The sequence below is a fragment of the Malaclemys terrapin genome, chromosome 2 (assembly GCF_027887155.1).
Source record: "Malaclemys terrapin pileata isolate rMalTer1 chromosome 2, rMalTer1.hap1, whole genome shotgun sequence".
Taxonomy (NCBI): Eukaryota; Metazoa; Chordata; order Testudines; family Emydidae; genus Malaclemys; species Malaclemys terrapin.
Window position 1 is genome coordinate 74,177,138 of NC_071506.1, and position 21,276 is coordinate 74,198,413.

The 21,276-nt window shown below is 41.8% G+C and overlaps 1 protein-coding gene across 6 annotated transcripts in view; it reads left to right on the forward strand.

Moving 5' to 3' along the window:
• Window positions 1–21,276, forward strand: part of NOL4 (nucleolar protein 4) — a 271,342-nt gene that overhangs the window by 146,689 nt on the left and 103,377 nt on the right. For all 6 annotated transcript variants that reach the window (XM_054020557.1, XM_054020559.1, XM_054020558.1 and 3 more), the window contains one exon: window positions 16,316–16,599. In XM_054020557.1, the coding sequence (XP_053876532.1) occupies window positions 16,316–16,599 (284 nt within the window). The remainder of the gene's footprint in view (window positions 1–16,315; window positions 16,600–21,276) is intronic.

The window sequence follows — 21,276 nt, forward strand, 5'->3', positions numbered from 1 at the left end:
CCCCCTCAAGCCTTTGGCATTTGAAAGGACTAAGTATGTGCAACTGGCTACAAGTTTGTACTGGTGGATCTCAACAACTTTTGATAACTTGAGACACTGCAATCTACGAATAGTCACATCCCAAGCCAAAATCAAAGGAAATTGGCTTGTACAGAAAGCTACATTTCTGATCTTATCGTACCAGGTAATCAGTCCTGTGTACTTATCAAATGCTACACAAACTATTGTGGGCTTATCTTCTCATGGTTTGCACCCCAGCTCATACGCTAGCTTGGTAACCATATCAAGAGCACCATTGACCATTCCTTTTTCTGTCCACAAAATTTGTTTTCAGCATAACTCTGCTACCAGTGCCAAGATACAGCTTAGCTTCTAGTCCTTGTGCTGCATCATAGTCTCCTATAGCAGAAGCTGCATTATTGTGTTTTGCAGGTATTCAAGCAATCAGAGTCTCCAGAAATTGCAGCATTTCAAGGGTAAATCCATTTGAGGAAATAGTCTGTTCTCATTCAAAAATCTGGTGACTGTTTCCACAGAAAGATTAGACTTCCCCCACTGCATTAGTTTTGGCCAGTCTTCTGATATGCTTTCACCCAAGCTCAAACTATCCAAGATTGTTCTAAATACTTGTGGGGCCATACCTCGCTATTGATGAGGTAAGGAAAGAAAGAAGCATTTTCAAAATTTCTAAAAAGTTACTTGATACTTGATCCTGCGAATTGTCTCTGAGAGTATTCCCATAGAATGGACCATCAGGAAATGATGTCTACTGCTCAAAATCTCCATACAAATAAACAAACATTTCTCCAAATGGTTTGGTTGACATCTGGGGCATTGCTTGTCTGCATCTCACATCAATTTTTTTTTTTTTTTTTTTTTTTAGTATTCATCAGCCTACCAAACTCATTTTATCAATGATAATAAAATTATAATTTTCTAAATTGTTTTATAACTTTTGAGGTGATTCACTGTCTAGCTCTTAAATTTTTATTGCTCCCAGCATGCAGAGCAGAATAAATAGTGGCATCAGAAACATTTACAGCTGCAGCACCAGTTGATACAATCAGTAAAACTCTTTCAGACTCAAATTCACTGTTCAAAGTGCAAGTAATAGACTTGATCACAGTGCTTTTACTGCTCCCAGCTTTCCCTTGGATTATGACTTTTTTTGTCTCATTGGTTATTACTTTTTGCTACTGCAGTAAATCTAAAATCTGCTCTTTTTTTGCTGTAAAAAATCACATTTGGCATTTCATATTGTTGAGCATTATCATTTGTTTTTGCTGTAGGTGTAAAAAATCAAAGGTCACCTGAATTGTTGTAATCATTGTAAGTGGTGCTCCAGTCATGACTGAGATCTATATACCATGCATTCCAGTTTCAGCATGCCTAGCTAGTCCATTTGGTCCCACATCAGAAACAACCAGCCATTCACGAAGAAAAGGATTTTCCTCAACACCAACTATATTTATCCTTGACTGCTGGAATTTCTAACAACTGGAGCTCTTGCTAAACTTTTGTCTCGAAATTATCTTTCCATGTAGAGAATCTGTTTGCCATTTCCTCTAAGTTTCACCACAGTACCTTCAAAACGACTTACTGCCAATAATAATTATTCTGCTCTGTATTTGCACTTGGTTTAACGCACAAAAAGATCTAACATCATCAGGTGTTCCTTCATTTAACCCAGCTTTGTCCTTTTTTAATATTTTGAGAACAATTTTCTTGCATTCGGTTGGATTATTTTCCAAATCTGGATTCTGTGGATAAAATTCTCTGCTTTCTGTGTGGATTGCTAGTGACTGTTCTGACTGATCATTAACTAATTCAAATGTCCTGCTGTAATGACAGAATGGCCAGCCCATTGAAATGTTACTTGGGCTAAGTAGTCTCGTTCCTAGCAAGTTTTTAGGGGGGGAAACTGTACTGCAGTTTTTGCAATATCACCATCCATTACATCATTACTTAGAACATTTCCAAAGAATTGCTTTAGGGCTTTGACCTGAGCTCCCCTTTTACTCATATTTAGTTATGTATTTGAATACAGCATCAGTGGACAGGATGCACTGTGTATTAGTGTTGGCTTGTCAATGTTCATATACAAATCTATTGTGCCAGTTCACCAAAGAATCATTTCTTGGAGTTTTACATTGCCACTTGCCTTCAGTCTTGACCAGGTATCTTGTAAGTGAAAGGGGAACTTACAGTATAACTCTTCATTACTGATTTTTTCTTATAGATGGGCATGCCATTAGCAACAATTATAAGCTGTATGTAAACTTTTTCATGACACTTTATTTCTGAATAGTATCACTTACATGCATGCATGACAACTTCTGGAATGTCAACATGAGGATGCATTGTCATCAGTGTTGCTCAAATATTTTGCTATCATTGACCACTGTTCTTAGTCAGCACTATCAAGCAGAGAAACATTGAGTGCTTCATTGAGCCACAAAACACCAAAGATATGGGGACTTCTAGTCCTGAAAGTTGGCGTGATACAAGATTCCTTAACAATGATTTATTTGTAAAGAAATCAGGCTGATCTTGGAAGAACTATGAAAAAATGGATATTTGTTAAGAAGTTTTGAAATCCTTCTGTTTGATACATTTTCTGGCATTGCTAAGTATTCTGTTTCTAGATCTACCATTAAATATCGTTCAGGCCAGTGCAAGTCAGCTGCATTTAACATGAAGAACAGCATCAGATGTCCTGAAAAATTTGCACCATGTCCAAGAGCTCATTGCAAAGCGTGTGCCAGTAGGTGTCAGTACCCCACAGAGCAATTGTAAAACATTTGTTTTTTTTCCACCGGTGGGCTCTGCTTTCAGTCTTTTTTTTTTTTTTAGTTGATGTATGTTTACACCATTTAATCCATTCCTTTTTACTCAGTGTTCCTTGCTGAAGTGTGGTCCATCTCTTTAAAACATCAAATATTTGAACTATTGGATTGACAATATTAACTCTGGGTGAGCATAAATCCACAGCTGTGGTAGGAAATGGCATTATAAATGTCATAGCAAAGTATCTAGTAATCTTAAGCTCATTGACGGGATCTATGGAATCTTCTGGCCATGGTAGCTGCTCATTATTTATTGGCTCTATTTACCAATAGAGCATCCAAAGCTGCTCTGTGCTTCTAATTTTGATACAGTTTGAAGAAGGTAGATGATCAAATGCATCACTATCTTCAGGGAGCTACAATAAATTATGCTCTTTGAGTTCTAAATCTCTGTTGAAAATATTGTGCTTTGCATAGTGTCAAGTATCAGGGGGTAGCCGTGTTAGTCTGTATCCACAAAAACTACAAGGAGTCCAGTGGCACCTTAAAGACTAACAGATTTATTTGGGCATAAACTTTTGTGGATAAAAAACCAGAACCAGTGTTGACAGGGCCAGTTCGATCAGTAGGAGAACATTTCAATCTCCCTGGACGTTCTATAACAGATTTTAAAGTAACTATACTTGAACAAAAAAACTTCAGAAACAGACTTCAAAGAGAAACAGCAGAACTAAAATTCATTTGCAAATTTAACGCCATTAATTTGGGCTTGAATAGGGACCGGGAGTGGCTGGCTCATTACAAAAGTAGCTTTGCCTCTCCTGGAATTGACACCTCCTCATCTATTATTGGGAGTGGACTACATCCACCCTGATCGAATTAGCCCTCTCAACACTGGATCTCCACTTGTGACGTAACTCCCATCTCTTCATGTGTCAATATATAATGCCAGCATCTGTCATTTTCACTCCATGCATCTGAAGAAGTGAGGTTTTTTACCCATGAAAGCTTATGATTAAATAAATCTGTTAGTCTTTAAGGTGCCACCAGACTCCTTATTGTTTTTGTCAAAAATATTATTTCTCTAAATACAAAAGAGACTTTTTTACTCTTTTTAAATTAACATGGAAGTCAATGTGTACATCTACTGAATCCAATGACCGGGGTGTGGGCGGTCACTCCTAGTGGTTGGTGCCAGTTACTCCTAGCTGTTGGAGCTAAGGGTCAAAACTGAAGATAGTATCAAGTACCGAGCCGTAGACGGGCATCAGGTGCATGGCCCAGGGTCAGAGTTGGAAACCGACGTCAGGTGCCTGGAGCAGGGCAAGACAGCAGGAACTTGGAGTAGACAGGAGTCTGGGATAGGAGGACAAGAACCAAGAATAGTGGGGGAAGCGGGAACGAGGAGCAGGCAGGAATGCAGGGCTCAGGAGTCAGGTAAGCAGGAGGGGGTATGTAGTAGCAGCCGGCCAGGGATTCCTTTAGTTGCTCAGACAACTTCCTGTTGTTGCTTCCTGGTTTATATAGAGTCCCTCAGCCAATCAGGGTGATGGATGTTTCCACCGATCAGGAGCTTCGGGGGTGGCACTCTCTGTAAGCTAACCCTTCTCTGGACCTCTGCCTGGTTACTCAGGTGAGCTGCTGAGTTGTGGTTGTGGCCTTGGTGTTGCCTGGGGATCTGTGGGCCCAAGTTCAAGGCCCATGATCCTTCATACTGATTTTGGAATGATAACATGCAAGAACCAAAAACAGAGGGAGACAAAGCAGGCTGCTCTCTAAGGCAGAGATGCACAATTCACACCATCTTGATCTAATCTGGCTCTTGCCAGACTGACTCTGCACCCTTTCCTGCAGAGACCCTTAGCTTGCAAGCAGGACCAGGTAAGCACCCTTCCTTCCCCCCCCCCAGACACTCTGAAAGCAAGAGCTTGGTGTACAACACGGTCCTCAAGAATTGTACACCAATACGACTTGGTGCACCCTGGCGATCCCTGTTCAGGAGGCTGTAGTCTGAGATCCATGTTATTTTTAGTAGGAAAAAATATTACTTTACTTTCTCAATTGATTATAAATGTCATATAAATGCCTATATATCTCTTGCAACGGTTGTGGTATTTGTACTGTGTTAGAGGTTTCTGATGCTGATCAGAGAGAGACCAATCAGTACCAACAACTTGTTGATTTGGTCTATGACAGTGTTTCCCAAACTTGGGATGCCGCTTGTTTAGGGAAAGCCTCTGGCGGGCTGGGCCGGTTTGTTTACCTGCCGCGTCCGCAGGTTTGGCCAACCGTGGCTCCCACTGGCCGCGGTTTGCTGCTCCAAGCCAATGGGAACTCCTGGAAGCGGCGGCCAGTACGGACCTCGGCCCGCACCACTTCCAGCAGCTCCCATTGGCCTGGAGCAGCGAACCGCGGACAGTGGGAGCCGCGATCAGCTGAACCTGCGGACGCGGCAGGTAAACAAACTGGCCCATCCCGTCAGGGGCTTTCCCTAAACAAGCGGCATCCCAAGTTTGGGAAACACTGGTCTATGACACTGTCCATCCATTTGCAATCATAATCAATGCGCTGGTGAGATGTCCAAGGTTCAGTATTTAACTAGTATGCTTTCTGAGATGGCAGTCTATTTTCATGTTGTAGCCTTTGTAGATGTGTACTGTTTTTTGTTTTGTTTTTGGCATGATATAGTCACTGTACAGTAAAATTCAAAAACATAACAGATGCGATTTTCAAAAGTTATGTTACAGCCTGACAAACAGAGAAATGCCATTTAGTTGAACATAGAGTCTTGCTTTGCCTGGCCACATAGTACTCCTTTCAGTGTTTACCCCAGGTGAGCACAGAGATACAGTAACACACATATTCCCACGTATTTCACAAACATTTAACAGGACAATTAAAATAAAGAGTTAACTTCAGAAGGGATGTGCAATTTGGACCTCCTAATAATTTATTTTATGGAAATTTGAATTAACTACATAAAAGAGCAGCCATCCCAGGCTCTGAGCATCCTTGGCAAAGTTTTTAAAAAAATACAATGAATCCATAACAGAGTCTAACAACTGAGCCACACAGACTCTGTCTTGGCAGCAACATGAATTAAATTGCAGTGTAACAATAACTCCCCCCCCCCAAAATTAGCACCAGAGCCCCAGATTTGGATTCTTACACTCAGGCTCTCCCCTCAGCAGAGTGGATGTAAGTAGATCTCAGGGTGCCGAAGGCGCTGTGGCTGACACGCTGAGGCATAGGGTGCAAGAGACTGTAATTTAAAGAAGCCCCCCTCTACATCAATGTACACTACCTCTACCTTCACTGGGTATAAGTTGCTGGTCCAATATTTTTACTTGATTTTCAATATATGAGTATTAAATACATCTGCCCTCTGCATCAGGGCCTGATCCTGCAAACCTCTATGAACATAAGGAGTACAGCTGACCAGAGAAATCTTAAAGGAACCATATTTTGTTAAAATCAAAACACTTGGGTAATCAGGCTGATTTAACTGGAATTTCATTTCAGAAGAAAACTGGAAAAAAAGTTCTGATCATGTTGAAATGCAACTTTTCAACATGGTTGGAACAAAATTACTCTGACTTTCTTTTTAATGTTTATAATATAAATATTTTAATATATAATACAAAATAAAATAAAAAATGAAAAGAAATGTTTTGATTGACTTGAAACAATTTCCACTTGCATTATCCTTCACAGAAAACTTTAAAATTTTCAGTTTTTGTTAAGATTTGGAACAAGGCCAAATCTCAAAATCCTTCACAAAACAGAACTTCCGTCCTGGGCCCAGTTCTAATTACTGGTCCCATTTAAAGTCACAGGGAACTCGCATGAATAAAACTGTTCAGATTTTCCAGGACTGACTCCTTTGTATTCAGTGTACTTTCAAAAATGAATAACAGTATTATAATAAAAAGAATGCCATGAATTATTTAAGAAGATATTGTCAAGATGGAGATGCAGGAAATGTGGCCCTGATCCAGCAAGTCTTACAGCCATGCTTTGCTTTATGATAAAATTGTAACATTGAGGTGACTGGGACCACTCATGAGCATTCAGGTAAATGTGTCAAGGCTTTTGCCAGGATCTGTCCTTTAAAAAAGGCTTAAAATATGGTCCCACTACTCCATCGAACTCTGGAAAAAACACCCATTCCCCCAAATTAGGGCATTTAGATTGGGCAGAAAAATTAGCTATCTGCCACCAACATAACTACAGTTTTGGATTTCTTTGTGATCAGAGGTATATGAGATTCTTTCATTTCTGCTTGTCTGATCCCTTTTAGTGAGCACACGGTACTGTAATATATAAGAATCCTGCTTTCTGTTAAGAGAAATCTTTGGTTTCAGTTCCTTTCCTGCTTACAGGAATGGAGAAGACAGGTAGAACCAGGGCCTTGTAAAGTTTGGGACCTCAAGCAACAACTTGTGATGAAAGTTGCTTAGGATATGTGGGACCCAAAGCAATCACTTGTTATCTTTGTTCTTAAGGCCTTCTTCTCCTGTCTTGCTGCTGGAGATAGGCCTGGGGGAAGAGTAACATGCCATGACCTTTCCCTCCCTCCAATCCTGCTAAAGGAACAGCATGCTGTGGGTTGATGAGGCTATGCAAGGCCCCCAAGCCGTCATTTGTCTTGCTTGATCTCAAGGCAAGCCTTGAAGAGTGGAATTACAGAAAAAATTATTTGTGGGCACCCACAAACCAGAATAAAACAGATAGTTCTGATTTTAGGCCTTGACAGTGACTTTAAATGTACCTTGTTAAAAATACCAGTGTTCAGAGCAGATGCCTTATAGAGTATTTCCTCCACTGACTCAAGAGCTATAGATCTTTTATCTCCCTCTTTGTCTCCTGGCAGGTCTGTGTTTGTTTTGATCCTGAAGTAGAGTATGACAGTATAAATATATACCAATTTGTACAATGGGGCAAAAGTAAGGATGAGCAAATGTATTTAGCAAAACCTTGAGTCTACTCAAACATCCTAGGTTCAAAATTAGGAATCAGACACAAACCTCTTTTGTTTCCATTCTGTCTTGAGTTGGCAACATTCCAGTTCCTTTCTGCTGCTAAGAGTGGCAGCTGTTATTCTCCAGAGTCGAGCCTTCTACAATCCTGGACAAGAAAGAGGAAAAGGAGGTCATTGGAGCTGTGGAATACTGAGTGCTTGTGCCTTATTTAGGTACCTAACTATGGATATGGAGGGAAGGGCTAACTTTGAGCTCTTGCTTTTTAACATGTTGGAACCAGCTCTTTGTGCATGGTTCGTTACTATTGATTACTTTTTTTCCAATTGAGCTCCTTCAGTAAAAAGCCAATGTCTCTAGCACTCTTTCCCCCTGGTTTGAATCCTATCTTTCATATTAAGACTTCATACCTTCTTCCTGTCCCCTTTTGAAGTGTTTCCGTCTCAATCTTCTCTTTTCCAAATGTCTTCCCCCCTTTGGTGCATATCTCATTTACATCTGCAACCTTGGCTGACACTTCTATGCATATGAAACCCAAGTTTACATCTAACTGAATCACCTTCTTTTCCCATTATTCTGTGTCACCCAATTTACATGTGCAATTATGATGATTGTGCATGCAAAGCAGGTGCACAATTATGCAGAGACTTTATAAATTTGTCCTTTTCCTGTGACACTGCTTGCACTGTGACTGACATGGCTCTTGCTTTGTTTGATGGCTGTTGGTGCTGTAGAATGACAGTTCACTGTACTATTAAATACACTGTAACATCTACCAATAAGAGAGCTGCATTTTTTTATGGATAAACTTTCTCAAATCTACTGTTAGTTTCTGGAAAAACTTGCAGTTTTGTTTAATTTGTTTTTCTGAAAGAAGAGATGTCAATTTGATGTTGATTCCATTTTGGATAATATGTGTGTGTATATATATTAAATCTACTATTTAAAGACCACATCCTACTCCGATTGAAAATGGTGGGAGTCTTTCCATTGACTTCAGAGGGAGTTGGATAAGCCCTAAATGCTGTTTTGTTCTTTCCTGCTTTTTATGTATTGTGAATGAGCAGGAGTTCATCAATTAAATAACTTAAGGCTGAATCCTGTGTTACTGAAGCCAATGGCAAATCATTAATTGATTTGAATTACGCAGGATTAGGCTTTCAATGCAGAATCTGCTTAGTTTAGTTCACAAATGAGATAATTTGCCAGGGGAGTATGAAAAGTTATGTGCATTGAAAAGGGGAGAAGGACTTGCTAATATTAGTGGCTTTAGCTAAAGTGGACTCATTATACATATTCATCTTTCTCCTAACGTGCAAAAATGCATTGTTGATTGAGTTATAGTTGCTTCTGGTTATCTTAGGTTACATCTACATTACAGACCACTGGTGGTGGTGTGTTAGGGTACAGGTAGCCACACGCCACAGTGAAAAGCAGGCTGTGTCCACAATGTGGTGTGCAGATACATGTGTCAATGAAAGGCTCTGGAGGAAGGGAGGCAGTGGGGAAAGGCCCTGCTGCAGGGAAAGGCTCCAGCAATGGGAGCGGGCAGAGCCTTTCCTTGCTGCCAGATTCTATCCATGTGGTGGGGAAAGGGCTCCAGCAGCATAGAGCTGCCAGAGTCTTTTCCCCCTACCAGAGTGTTTGCACCTTTGGGCTGGTCTACACTGCGGGGGGGATCGATCTAAGATATGCAACTTCAGCTATGCGAATAGCGTAGCTGAATCGAAGTATCTTAGATCGAATTACCTGGGGTTCACACGGCGCCATCGACTGCGCTACCGCCGCTCGCTGTGGTAGAGTTCTGGAGTCGATGGTGAGCGTGTTCGGGGATCGATTGCTACCCGCCAATACGGCGGGTAGTGAAGACGTACCCATAGAGAGGAAATGCCCTAGCGGTGGAGAACTGGCAGAGCCTTCCTTCGCTCCCCTCACCGCAGTCTTTCCCTGCCACAGAGAAAGGTTCCACAGTGGGGAGCTGCCCAAGTACCCAAGCCTTTCCTCACTGCCTTCTCCCACCAGAGCCTTTCCTTACTTATATTACAGCAAATATGTGTTTTCTAGATGTTCCGTCCTCGTGGATCCCATCCTTGGTGCTGTTGTAATAACTGGGCCTCTAAATTTATTTTAATTGTGATCTTAACTGTAAAAAGTATGTTAAAGTTCATAAGATGTTACAATAACGTATAATCACAAATGTTGATGGGAAAAGGTATAAAAAGGAGACAAACTGAATTAGTCTAAATGAAAATATTAATATGGTTTTAAGACTGTTAAAATGCTTGGTAAAAACAGAAAATGTGGAATCAGAAATTAATAAATCAATTTTAGTTTGTCGAATATTAGGCTTAATTGGGTTGGGCTATTCCATTCATCACTTCCTGTTTGGGTCCTTAAAAGAGACATTGGGGGTAAAATAGTGAAGAGCAGATGGAGGCTCCTGGAGTGAGCTTCACTGTCATGGTTGCCACCCCCACCATCCCTTGAGACCCCAGCCTCTGGTTCTAATCTTGAGAGATCTAATCAAACCAGACCAGTCCAATCCAGAGAGAGGAATGCAAATAACATTGTCCCCTCTGCCAATTCTAGCTGAATCCCAAACATCACCTGGGATAAAATGGGATCAGACGTTAACAATAACAGCAACAGCTCCAGCTCATCTCAACTAACACCTTCTCTTTTACCCAAAAGGACAGTTATTTAATCTTTGATACCATCTAAGAGACTGTCAAATCCAGGGAGGTTTCAGTCCATGCATCCTTGGAAAAAAAAAAGGCAGCGGTACCAAGTGCTGGAAGCGGGGGGAGCGGTAAAGATCCTTACAGATTAGCCAAAACTCTTGACCACAAAGTCAGATTGCTGCCCTTGGTTAGGTCCAGGATGGGATGTCACCACTGAGGAAACTGAACCTTTCCTCTTATATCAGGGTCTCTTCTAAAGGATTCTAGCCAGTCTCTGATGATAGAAGTAGGAAGAGCATTATTTCTGCCTTGAGGTCATCTACACTTCGAATTTTTCTATTCTATGCTGGGATATAAAGGCTAGAGATCAGAGGATTGCTCTTGAATTCTTTAATGTGTAATTCTTCATCTGTTTTTGAACTAAATATGTCATATATCCTTCAAAAAGTAGGTCTTTTATTGATATGAACCTCTTTTGATTCAAGCCAGATGCAATCAACCAAGATGCTCTTCTCATTATAATCCACAAAGTCATTGACCTTGCAAGATGTATCTGCAGCATGAAGTGACACTTTTAGTGCTGTCTTGGAGACTTAAGTTCCTCTTTAGATTCTAAAAAACGTTAAAATCTCTCTCAGAGATAGTCCATTGGCTGTCAAAGTCTGTTAATTGGCAGTTCTGACCTGTAGAGTATCTGGATCATTTTGGGAGAAAAATATATTCTTCAATCTTTTTGGATCTTTATACTTTGGGGTCCATTCGGTGGACCAGGTTGTCTGGACTTTTCATTTGCTGCGTATACAACTAAGAAATGGAGAAGGAGAAGTGGCATGTGGTGCAGACGTAGCTGCAGTAATCATGTTGGCATCCAAAGCTTTAGGAGTTAATAGCTTGTTCTTTGACAATACCCTGAAGAGAGATCAGTGCCAAGCTCCAGACTTCGAATGGTGCTCTTTCCTCACATGGACAGCAGGGGTTGCTGACTGATCTAAAGGAATCTGCACCACAGTTTTAGAGGCCTTTTTCTGTGGTCTCTTTGATCCCAGGGAACTTGGGTAACCTCTCGGCTAGCTGGGGACCTTCTTACTGTGTTTTCAAAGAGTGAATAGTACGCTCAGACACAAGAAGAGTTTGAGTCACATGCGCCCTTTATAGACTTCCCCAACAAAAACCACTTGAAACATACCTCTGGGCAAAGACACTGGGGAAAGGACTTGAAATCTGTGCACTTCCTGGGGATATGTCCTTCCCCAAACAAAGCAAATAAGCAAACAGTCTTTTGATGTGGCCATCATTCAGCAGTATAGCCACATCACTTGACAGGCAGGTTACCAGAGGACTTCAAGTCAGCTATTCCAGTGGTGGTAATTAAACTAATTACACTCCTGGTGGGGGGCGGGAGGTGTGTGTGTGTGTGTGTGTGTGTGTGTGAGTAGAAATAAGCCAATGATAACAACTGCAACTAACAAAGTTAACAACTAAGTAACAATGACACAAGAAGTAACAGAGGGATACGGAGGTTGTTCCATCTCACAGTAGGAAGGAAGTATCAGGGGGTAGCCGGGTTAGTCTGTATCTACAAAAACAACAAGGAGTCTGGTGCATGCATCCGAAGAAGTGAGGTTTTTACCCACGAAAGCTTATGCCCAAATAAATCTGTTAGTCTTTAAGGTGCCACCAGACTCCTTGTTGTTTTAGTAGGAAGGAATGCAGTGGCTTTTGGGTCCTTTCCACCCCTTACGCCATAAGGGTGGGGGGAGCAATGGCATGTAGTGCACGTGCATGGCCCCAATGGATACTGCTGGCTAAAGATTCCAGTCTCTCGCGTGGGGGCACATGTGCACCAAGAGTGGGCTCCATATGGAGAGATACTCAAAGGAGAAATTGTAACCAATCACAGCACAAAACAAAAATCCAACTGTCATCTTGACATCATCAGATTCCACACGCTGCTTTCAACATATTCTACAAGCAGCTGTGCTCATGCTCGCGCGCTCTATGTTGCTACAACAACCCACATTCTCTCTGTTGCTAAAGGTCCTGGATGATCAATTTTTTTTCTGCTTCCTCCCCTAAGAAATGCTTCAACGGGGTGTGTGTTTTCAAAAAATAAATCAATGTAAGCTGTCCAGTAGGAATATGCACAGGTTACATTCATGGAGTGTTTGAAACCTAATTGTCCATTCATGCAAGATATATCATACCCACACATGCAAATATAGGACCCAGCATATATCCCTATATTTCTGAACCTGCCAGCACCTCTCCAAGTACAAACCAGTGCCTGTCGCTGAATGATGGAGGAAAAAATATTTGGTAAGGAAACAGATTTTCAGCTTCAACAGTTTATTGCTGCTGAGGAGTTGTGATAGACATTAGAAAAATATGCTAATAACATGGCAAAAATACCTTGTCTGCAATTTATATGAAAGCAACAGTGTGCTAGATGCTTCATAGATAAAATAAGAAAATAAATCCTTAGATCAGAAGAGTTTATAATCTGAGGGCCAGATAGTGCCTGGGATGCTCCAATGAGGCACTAGGTGCTGGGAGGATGCAAGAAGTTGCCCCTCTTTCACCTTTATACAAAGGCCAGATATAATCACCATCCCTACACACCCTAAGTGCAGGGACGGCACCACTAGGGCACAAGACTCAGCAAAGCAGACAGGAGGGGGATGGGAAGTTGCCAGGAGCATGGCAGCAGAGCTGGCCAGGTACATGGGGTAGGGAAAGTATGCTTCTCTTGAAGTCAGTGGGACTATTTGTGAGAATAAATTCTATTCACAGGGTTAGGGTCTCTAGAGGATTAGGCGCTTGGTCTCAATCACAGAACAGCTGTTGTTTTAATGTTAGTGTATTCTCTGCAAAAATAGCTCAACTGCCCAGGAATGAAATATGCTAAACTGTGTAATTTAGTTACCTTGGTAACATCTGTAAGAAGCTATCAGTACTAAAATGCTTTTTTCCCCTTGGTTCTTTATGGTAATTCATATTTATATTTACATAGAAAAAGTGTGTTTATAGCCATACCTCTGATCATTCTCCCGCTAGACATAGATTTTTAGTCCTAAGGAGAAAGACAAAAAGTGTATAACTATTATTTACTGTAAGCATTTGACTTTATATGAGAGACAAGAGTTTACTATACAGTAATTGAGTCATTTGTAGGTGCCGCTAAAGTTACATTGATAATACTTGTATCATTGTTTTAATGTCAGTGATTAAGTACAATTGTTCATTCTCAGGGATTTTTCAGTAGTTAAGTAATAAAGAGCTGTTTTGTTTACATTTAATACATTTTTTTCTGTCCTCTGTTACCAGCTATCCCAATATACATGTGTTAACCAAGGCATTTCTCAATCTTACTTTGTTTGGACTTTCCATAAATAAAGTTACAATTCTGTATTTCTATCTTATTTTTGAGCATAAGACCATTTGAGAAGAGTTATAAACATTGTTCTTTATCTAAAACAATATGTATCTTGGATTAGGCACTGTACTAGAAGCTATATGGACTCCTGTTCCAATAGTGTGATAAAACAGCCTGTATAGTTCTACAGTTGCAAGTAGAGTTTTCAACATTTCATGTGATTATGCACAGTAGGGATGTGTCTGGTCAAAGGCTACCATGTATAGTATATTCCTTTAATAGGTTTAGACCTTTATAAGGGGTCAACTCCTGTTTGCTGTACTTATTCCAGTGGTCCCACTGAAGCCTTGGATTTGGCCCAGGTATTAATTTATAGGTGGTTCCAATATACATATATTGAATTGGTGACTAAAAGATGTGATATGTCCATCTAACAGTTTTGTACTGGGGACTTTTATATTTCCTATGTTCATTTATTATTTATAAAACAACCAAACACCTAATACAGGATTTGTAAATTTGCTATTGCAGCTGTTGCTTGTAAAGTATTCTGTTATGTGGGAAGATGTTTCCTTAAACTAAAGCAGTGGTGGGCAACCTGTGACCCGTGGGCCGCATGCGGCCCATCAGGGTAATCTGATTGCGGGCCATGAGACATTTTGCTGAGGTTGGCTGTCCACAGGCATTTCCCCTGCGGCTCCTAGTGGGCGCGGTTCTCTGTTCTGGGCCAATGGGAGCTGTGGGAAGTGGCGCCTGCAGGCGAAGGGGCCACAGAGACGTGCTGGCCACTGCTTCCAGATTTCATTGGAGAAGACTAGATTTCATGGTCTGTGTTGCTTTTTTCATGGCTGTCAATTTGGTAGGGCCCTAGTTATTGATAAATAGTCTTGTGGAACCTGGGGAAGAGTGTGCACCATTAGCAAACCAGAGAAAGTGACTATACAAAAATGCTGTTGAATGCATCCAGTAAGCAAACTGAGGCCAGATTCTGACACCTTTTCCTACATTGCATACAGGGGCGACTCCAGGCAGCAGCGCAGCAAGTGCGTGCCTGGGGCAGCAAGCCGCGGGGGGCAGCCTGCCGGTCGCTGTGAGGGCGGCAGGCAGGCGGCTTTCAGCGGCGCGCCTGCGGGAGGTCCGCCAGTCCCACAACTTCGGCACCAATTCAGCGGCGGGGATGCCGATGGCGTGGCACCAGCGGACCTCCCACAGGCGTGCCGCCGATTCCGCGTGACCAGCGGACTAAAAGGCGCCTGCCTGCTGTGCTTGGGACGGCAAAAAACATAAAGTCCTATGGCACCTTTAAGACTAACAGATGTATTGGAGCATAAGCTTTCGTGGGTGAATGCCCACTTCGTCGGATACATGTAATGGAAATTTCCAGGGGCAGGTATAAATTTATACCTTATATATTTATACCTGCCCCTGGAATATTTATACCTTATATATTTATACCTGCCCCTGGAATATTTATACCTGCCCCTGGAAATTTCCATTACATGCATCCGACGAAGTGGGCATTCACCCACGAAAGCTTATGCTCCAATACATCTGTTAGTCTTAAAGGTGCCACGGGACTCTCTGTTGCTTTTTACAGATCCAGACTAACACGGCTACCCCTCTGATAAAAAATATAGAGCCGCCCCTGATTGCGTAGTACATTGCTGTTCAAGGAACCCTGTTGTTTCCAATGGGACTGTTCGTGGAATAAGGCATTGAAAGCACAAGTGACAGAATCTGGCTCTGAAAGGTTAGAGAAAAATATATTTTTATTTTCAGTTGTAACAATCTTAGAAGTTACTTGTAACAACAACGTACAAAAATTTCAGATGAAAATCTGACTTGCTCTTAGTCTTTTATTGTAATTTTTATTATTTCAGTTATGATTGATGTATAGTTTGAGAACAACTGAGACATGGTCTTTGTACCGGGAATCAACTTTCCCAGCATAATGTCCAATGCTAGTAATGAATGCACAAAGCCAGGGAACTAAGACATTTTTATATTACACTACTTATGCCCGAATTTTTTTAAATGGCCACTTATGCTGCTATTTAAACATTTAGTCTGCAGTAAATATTTTCCACCTCCTTGAAAACTGAGAGCCAGATTCTGCCCCCTCACCACCTGCAACTACACTGACTTAAAAAAATGTGATGCTACAGCGATGGACTTGGTTAAAAGAGCCTAAATGGATGGACAAGGGCAGAATTTGCTCCTAAAAAGCCAGTGTGACACTAGTTTTTGTGTGCACAATTGCACTAGTTTGTAGCCCAGATCTTTTCCCCTAACTTTGACTATCATTCCATAGATTTATTTCCCAAGCTTAATTTTACTTGAAGACTATTGTGTTTTATTGCAAAAATGCATTAGATGCTAGACATCATTCAGTTTTAATTTTGCTGTGCAAAACACTGTGAAGCTATAAATTCTGTTTGATCTGGTACAGAGTTAACAATGGTGGCAGGTTACTGAAAATATGTATTTTGTTAATAGATGATTCAGCTGCAGAGAGTTTTAATGGCAATGAGACCGTGGGACACAGTTCCAATGCTTCAGGTGGAATACACTGCAGGGAGATGGCAGAAACCAACAGTAATGGCAAAACAGATCTGGAGCAGGATGAGCAGCCTCTGAACCTGAGTGACAGTCCCCTCTCTGCTCAGCTGACTTCAGAATACAGACTAGATGATCACAACAGTAATGGAAAGAACAAATACAAGAACCTCCTAATGTCTGATCTCAAGATGGAAAGAGAGGCAAGAGAAAATGGAAGCAAGGTAAGATGCTCCCACATTCTCCAGTTATAAAATGTATAGCTTAGAAAAGTAAAAGATTTACAAGACACACCCGAAGGTTATTGCCAGTTGAGCATTTAATGAAATTTGTGCAATATGTGTCGCATTGTTACTTAGATCCTGTAGACAGACTTGCATGCGCTAGTTTATGTATACAGTATATACATATGTCATGTTTAGACACTGACAAAAATTAATGTGGTTCCCTTTCAAGAACAGATGTTATAAAGCATTTTTATAAACTATCTGAGCTATCCATCTGAAATACTCTTAGAAGGCCATCCTATCGCCAGGGCCGGCTCCAAGCACCAGCTTAACAAGCAGGTGCTTGGGGCAGCCAAGGGAGAGGGGCGGCACCTGCGGCAATTCGAGGGCGGCAGGTTCCTCACTCCCTCTAGGAGCGAAGGACCTGCCGCTGAACTGCCGCCAACGATCGCAGCTTTTTTTTTGCTTGGGGCGGCAGAAATGCTGGAGCCGGCCCTGCCTATCGCATGTACTGTATGTCCATAGAATTAATCGGTTTAAATGTACAATATTTATGCCCTTGTGGATTATTACGTGGAAATCACCAACATTTGAAAAGAACTGGATTTGGTTCCTTCCTGATTGTTTATGTATTATGCAGCCACCCAACTTGAATTAAAACTGACAAGTTTGCTCTATGAAGCTGGAATTCCCTGAGGTCTTTGTTCTGAAGTCTCCATTTATGGGCAGGAGAACAGTAAGGTGGTTATGTTGTGGATAAAGACAGATCCTACATGTTAGATAGCTAGCCTGCTAGGAAGGCATTTGTCATGAATGTGCATTCTAAGGAAGATGAAGAGATGGTCTATTTAAATAAATTTTCCATTGATTTGCTCTGCTTCTATTGGTGAGAAGTCCTGCTTTTTATCTGACACTCAGGAGCGGCTCCAAGCACCAGCGCACCAAGTGTGTGCCTGGGGCGGCAAGCTGCGGGGGGCAGCCTGCCGGTCGCTCAGGCTGCCTTTGGCGGCATGCCTGCGGGAGGTCTGCCAGTCCCATGGTTTCGGCAACAATTCGGTGGCGGGTACGCCGAAGGCGCGGGATCGGCGGACCTCCTGCAGGCATGCCGCCAAAGGCTGCCTGACTGCCGTGCTTGGGGCAGCAAAATACATAGAGCCGCCCCTGCTGACACTCCCAATTGGATTAGCACCTTCTAAAATTCAATTACTGCTATTGTAATACTGGATCAAAATGCTATTAATGCTGATCACCAGCCTTCAGGAAAAGGCTATAATTAGCCTGGCAATATAGGTATACTTTGAACTCCTCTACATTTTCTTGCAGGGCTTTGTAATGGGAGTGGTGTGGAAAAAACTTTTTCTTGATGTGTTCAGGGATGGGCGCTAGTTAGTGCTGTCCAGAGGACAATTCTGTTTCACTGTAACTTTTGAGGTTTTGAAATTTGTTGTTCTGCATTGGAATGGAAACAAAACCTTTTGAATGTTTCTTGAAAACCAAATTGTGATGGAATTGAAACCTGTACTTTTTGATTCTGGAAGGAGGGAGAGACACACACACTGACTGCACTCTATAGCCTGGTAGTTAGGATGCTGGCATGGGAATCCAGGTTCAAATCCCTATTCTTTCTGATTCAGAGAGATCTGGGTTGAGAGGATCAGAGATTTGAACCTGGGTTCCCACATCCCAGGCCAGTTCCCTAATCACAGATAGAGTGTGAGTGTTTCTGATTTATTTATTTTTTCACCCATGAGCCCTGGACCCAAAAAACTTTTCTGATGAAAATTTAGTAGAAATTGATGTCTCTGCAAAATGTTTCCACTTCAGTGAATTTTATTTGATCAAAAATCTTCTAACTCTGTGTCTTAGTGTTATATATATTCTAGTGCTGAAATTACTCAAGACTTCTACCAATGCACAGTAAATCCTAAACTAGCTAAATGTAAGCAGTCTCTTCACTTGCTCCAGGGCATATTGTTGCAATGATCCCTTTACAAGGCAGTCACCCAGATATTGATAGACACATAGGCTCTTTTGCCTGAGGTACACTGCTGTTACTGCCAGTACTTTTGCAAATACACAAATAAGCTTGGAAAAGGAGGAAGGGAAGAAGGTCTTTAAGGTGGAACCAATTTACAGTTATGGCAAGAATATGGCCTGGCTTTATGTCCCCAAATGCAATCAGAACTTTAGCACCATAGTATATTCTCAAACAGAAAAAAAAAGTTGCTAAAAAGGGTTAACATTGTACGTGTGTGTCAGTGAATTCCCGCTAACACCCAAACCAGTATTACACTTTATTTACTTCAATTCTATAATTAAACAATGTTAAGTGATCCAGTCAGTTGCCCACATCCATATAATCTTTCATATCGCTCACTACCATCCTATCCCATTTCCCAACATAAATTTTCCTCCTTGTTGTGGCCTGGAATGGAAAAATGTTAATATCTACTGTTAATTTTTATATATTGTTCATTACACATGTAGTGCAGATTTCAAAATGAATGTAGTCCTTGGGTAGAGTAAGTTGTGTCTGAGTTTTCCCATAGTGTGATGTGTTAGTGGAGTAAAAGAGTATTCTTATGGATGAATTCTATTCTTAATTATATTGAAAAATAAAGTATGTAAAAAAAAAAGTGTTTAGAAGCAATAACAAACTTAAAGTACTATAGTGCAATTGTACTGGTGTAAAACCTGACACCTGTTGTTGACACTCTCTTACACACACATTCACTTGCTCTCACACACAAGTAATTAATAGTATTTTATCTTTAAATAACACCTCTTATGCTAAAGAATGTCGAAATGTTTTGCATCGATCAAAAAGATCCTGAACACTCGACTCCCAGTGAGATCGGAGGATGCTCATCACCTCCAGGACTCTGCTCCAAAAGAAGATTCCACATATTGCTGAGTAGTTTAAAGTTGATGAATATATCGGGTCAGATTGGCAGCGGCACAATGGCTAAATCCATTGGCCATAGCTGAGAGAGGCTGTCACGAAGGAGCTAGCTGCAGTTCTTGGATTCTACAGCCAGTTCTTCTCTGGCCCTGGTATAGTTTACAGCATAAGTGTTGTCAGTTGTTGGCTGTGTGTGTGTTCTCTCTGTGTGCTGTGTGGCTCTGTGCAGATAGCTGATGCAGTAGACCTTAATCAGACTGCCCAAGAAGACCACAGACTTGGTTCAGTAGCGAAGGCACTCAGCCAGGTTTATTGTCGAGGTATCCCATAGACTCTAAAGGACCATGAATACATGTATGCCTGTTAAAATGGACCAGATCATTCCCCTCTTAGCCAGAAAAAGACACCCGCCTGTGACTCCTCTTTTATACACTGATACAAACAAGTTATTTATTGCTCCTCTGACATGGTTAGTTACCACCCTTTACATGTTGGTTCAATCAAAACATCTCTATCCATCACCCTGTCATCCTAACCTTATCTTTAGAAGGGGCCAGTGTGTTTCTATATCATCTTTGGGGAGTGTATTTACACCATAACCTTTTATCAGGGTGCTCTGGTACTACCCTTCTGGAATGTGTTTAGGAAGAAAGGTCCCTGCTACAGGCTGGGGACCGACTGGTTAAGCAGCAGTTCTGCAGAAAAGGACCTGGGGATTACAGTGGATGAAAAGCTGGATATGAGTCAGCAGTGTGCCCTTGTTACCAAGAAGGTCAATGGCATATTGGGCTGTATTAGTAGGAGCATTGCCAGCAGATCAAGGGAAGTGATTATTCCCCTCTATTTGGCACTGGTGAGGCCACACCTGGAGTATTGTGTCCAGTTTTGGTTTCACCCACTACAGAAGGGATGTGGACAAATCGGAGAGAGTCCAGCGGAGGGCAACAGAAATGATTAGGGGGCTGGGGCACATGACTTATGAGGAGAGACTGAGGGAACTGGGGTTATTTAGTCTGCAGAAGAGAAGAGTGAGGGGGTATTCAATAGCAGCCTTCAACGAGCTGAAGGGGGTTCCAAAGAGGATGGAGCTCGGCTGTTCTCAGTGGTGGCAGATGACAGAACAAGAAGCAATGGTCTCAAGTTGCAGTGGGGGAGGTCTAGGTTGGATATTAGGAAACACTACTTCACTAGGAGGAATGGGTTACCTAGTGAGGTGGTGGAATCTCCATCCTTAGAGGTTTTTAAGGCCCGGCTTGACAAAGCCCTGGCTGGGATGATTTAGTTGGTGTTGGTATTGGTCCTGCTTTGAGCAGGGAATTGGACTAGATGACCTCCTGAGGTCTCTTCCAACCCTAATATTCTGATTCTATGAATTTTTAGTGCCTAGGAGTGCTTGTGTTTTTGCAATGCCAGCCCTGTTCTTGCCAAGTTCATGGGTCGGATAGTGAACATGCAAGCAGGCATCTGCTTTGTAACAGTGCCTGACTTTTGCTCATAGCTTGACTCTTGATAACTTTGCTTTATCTCAGCAGGACCTGACTTTAGTTCAGGTCTTAGGCCTTACACCAGGTCCCTTATACCAGGCCTCATATCTCAGGCTCTCTTTCTACTACGTAAGAATGGCCATACTGGGTCAAACCATCTAGCCCAGTATTTTGTCTTCCAACTGTGGCCAGTGCCAGATGCTTCAGAGGGAACAAACAGAACAGGGCAATTATTGAGTGGTCCATCCCATGTGATCCAGTCCTGGCTTCTGGCAGTCAGAGGTTTAG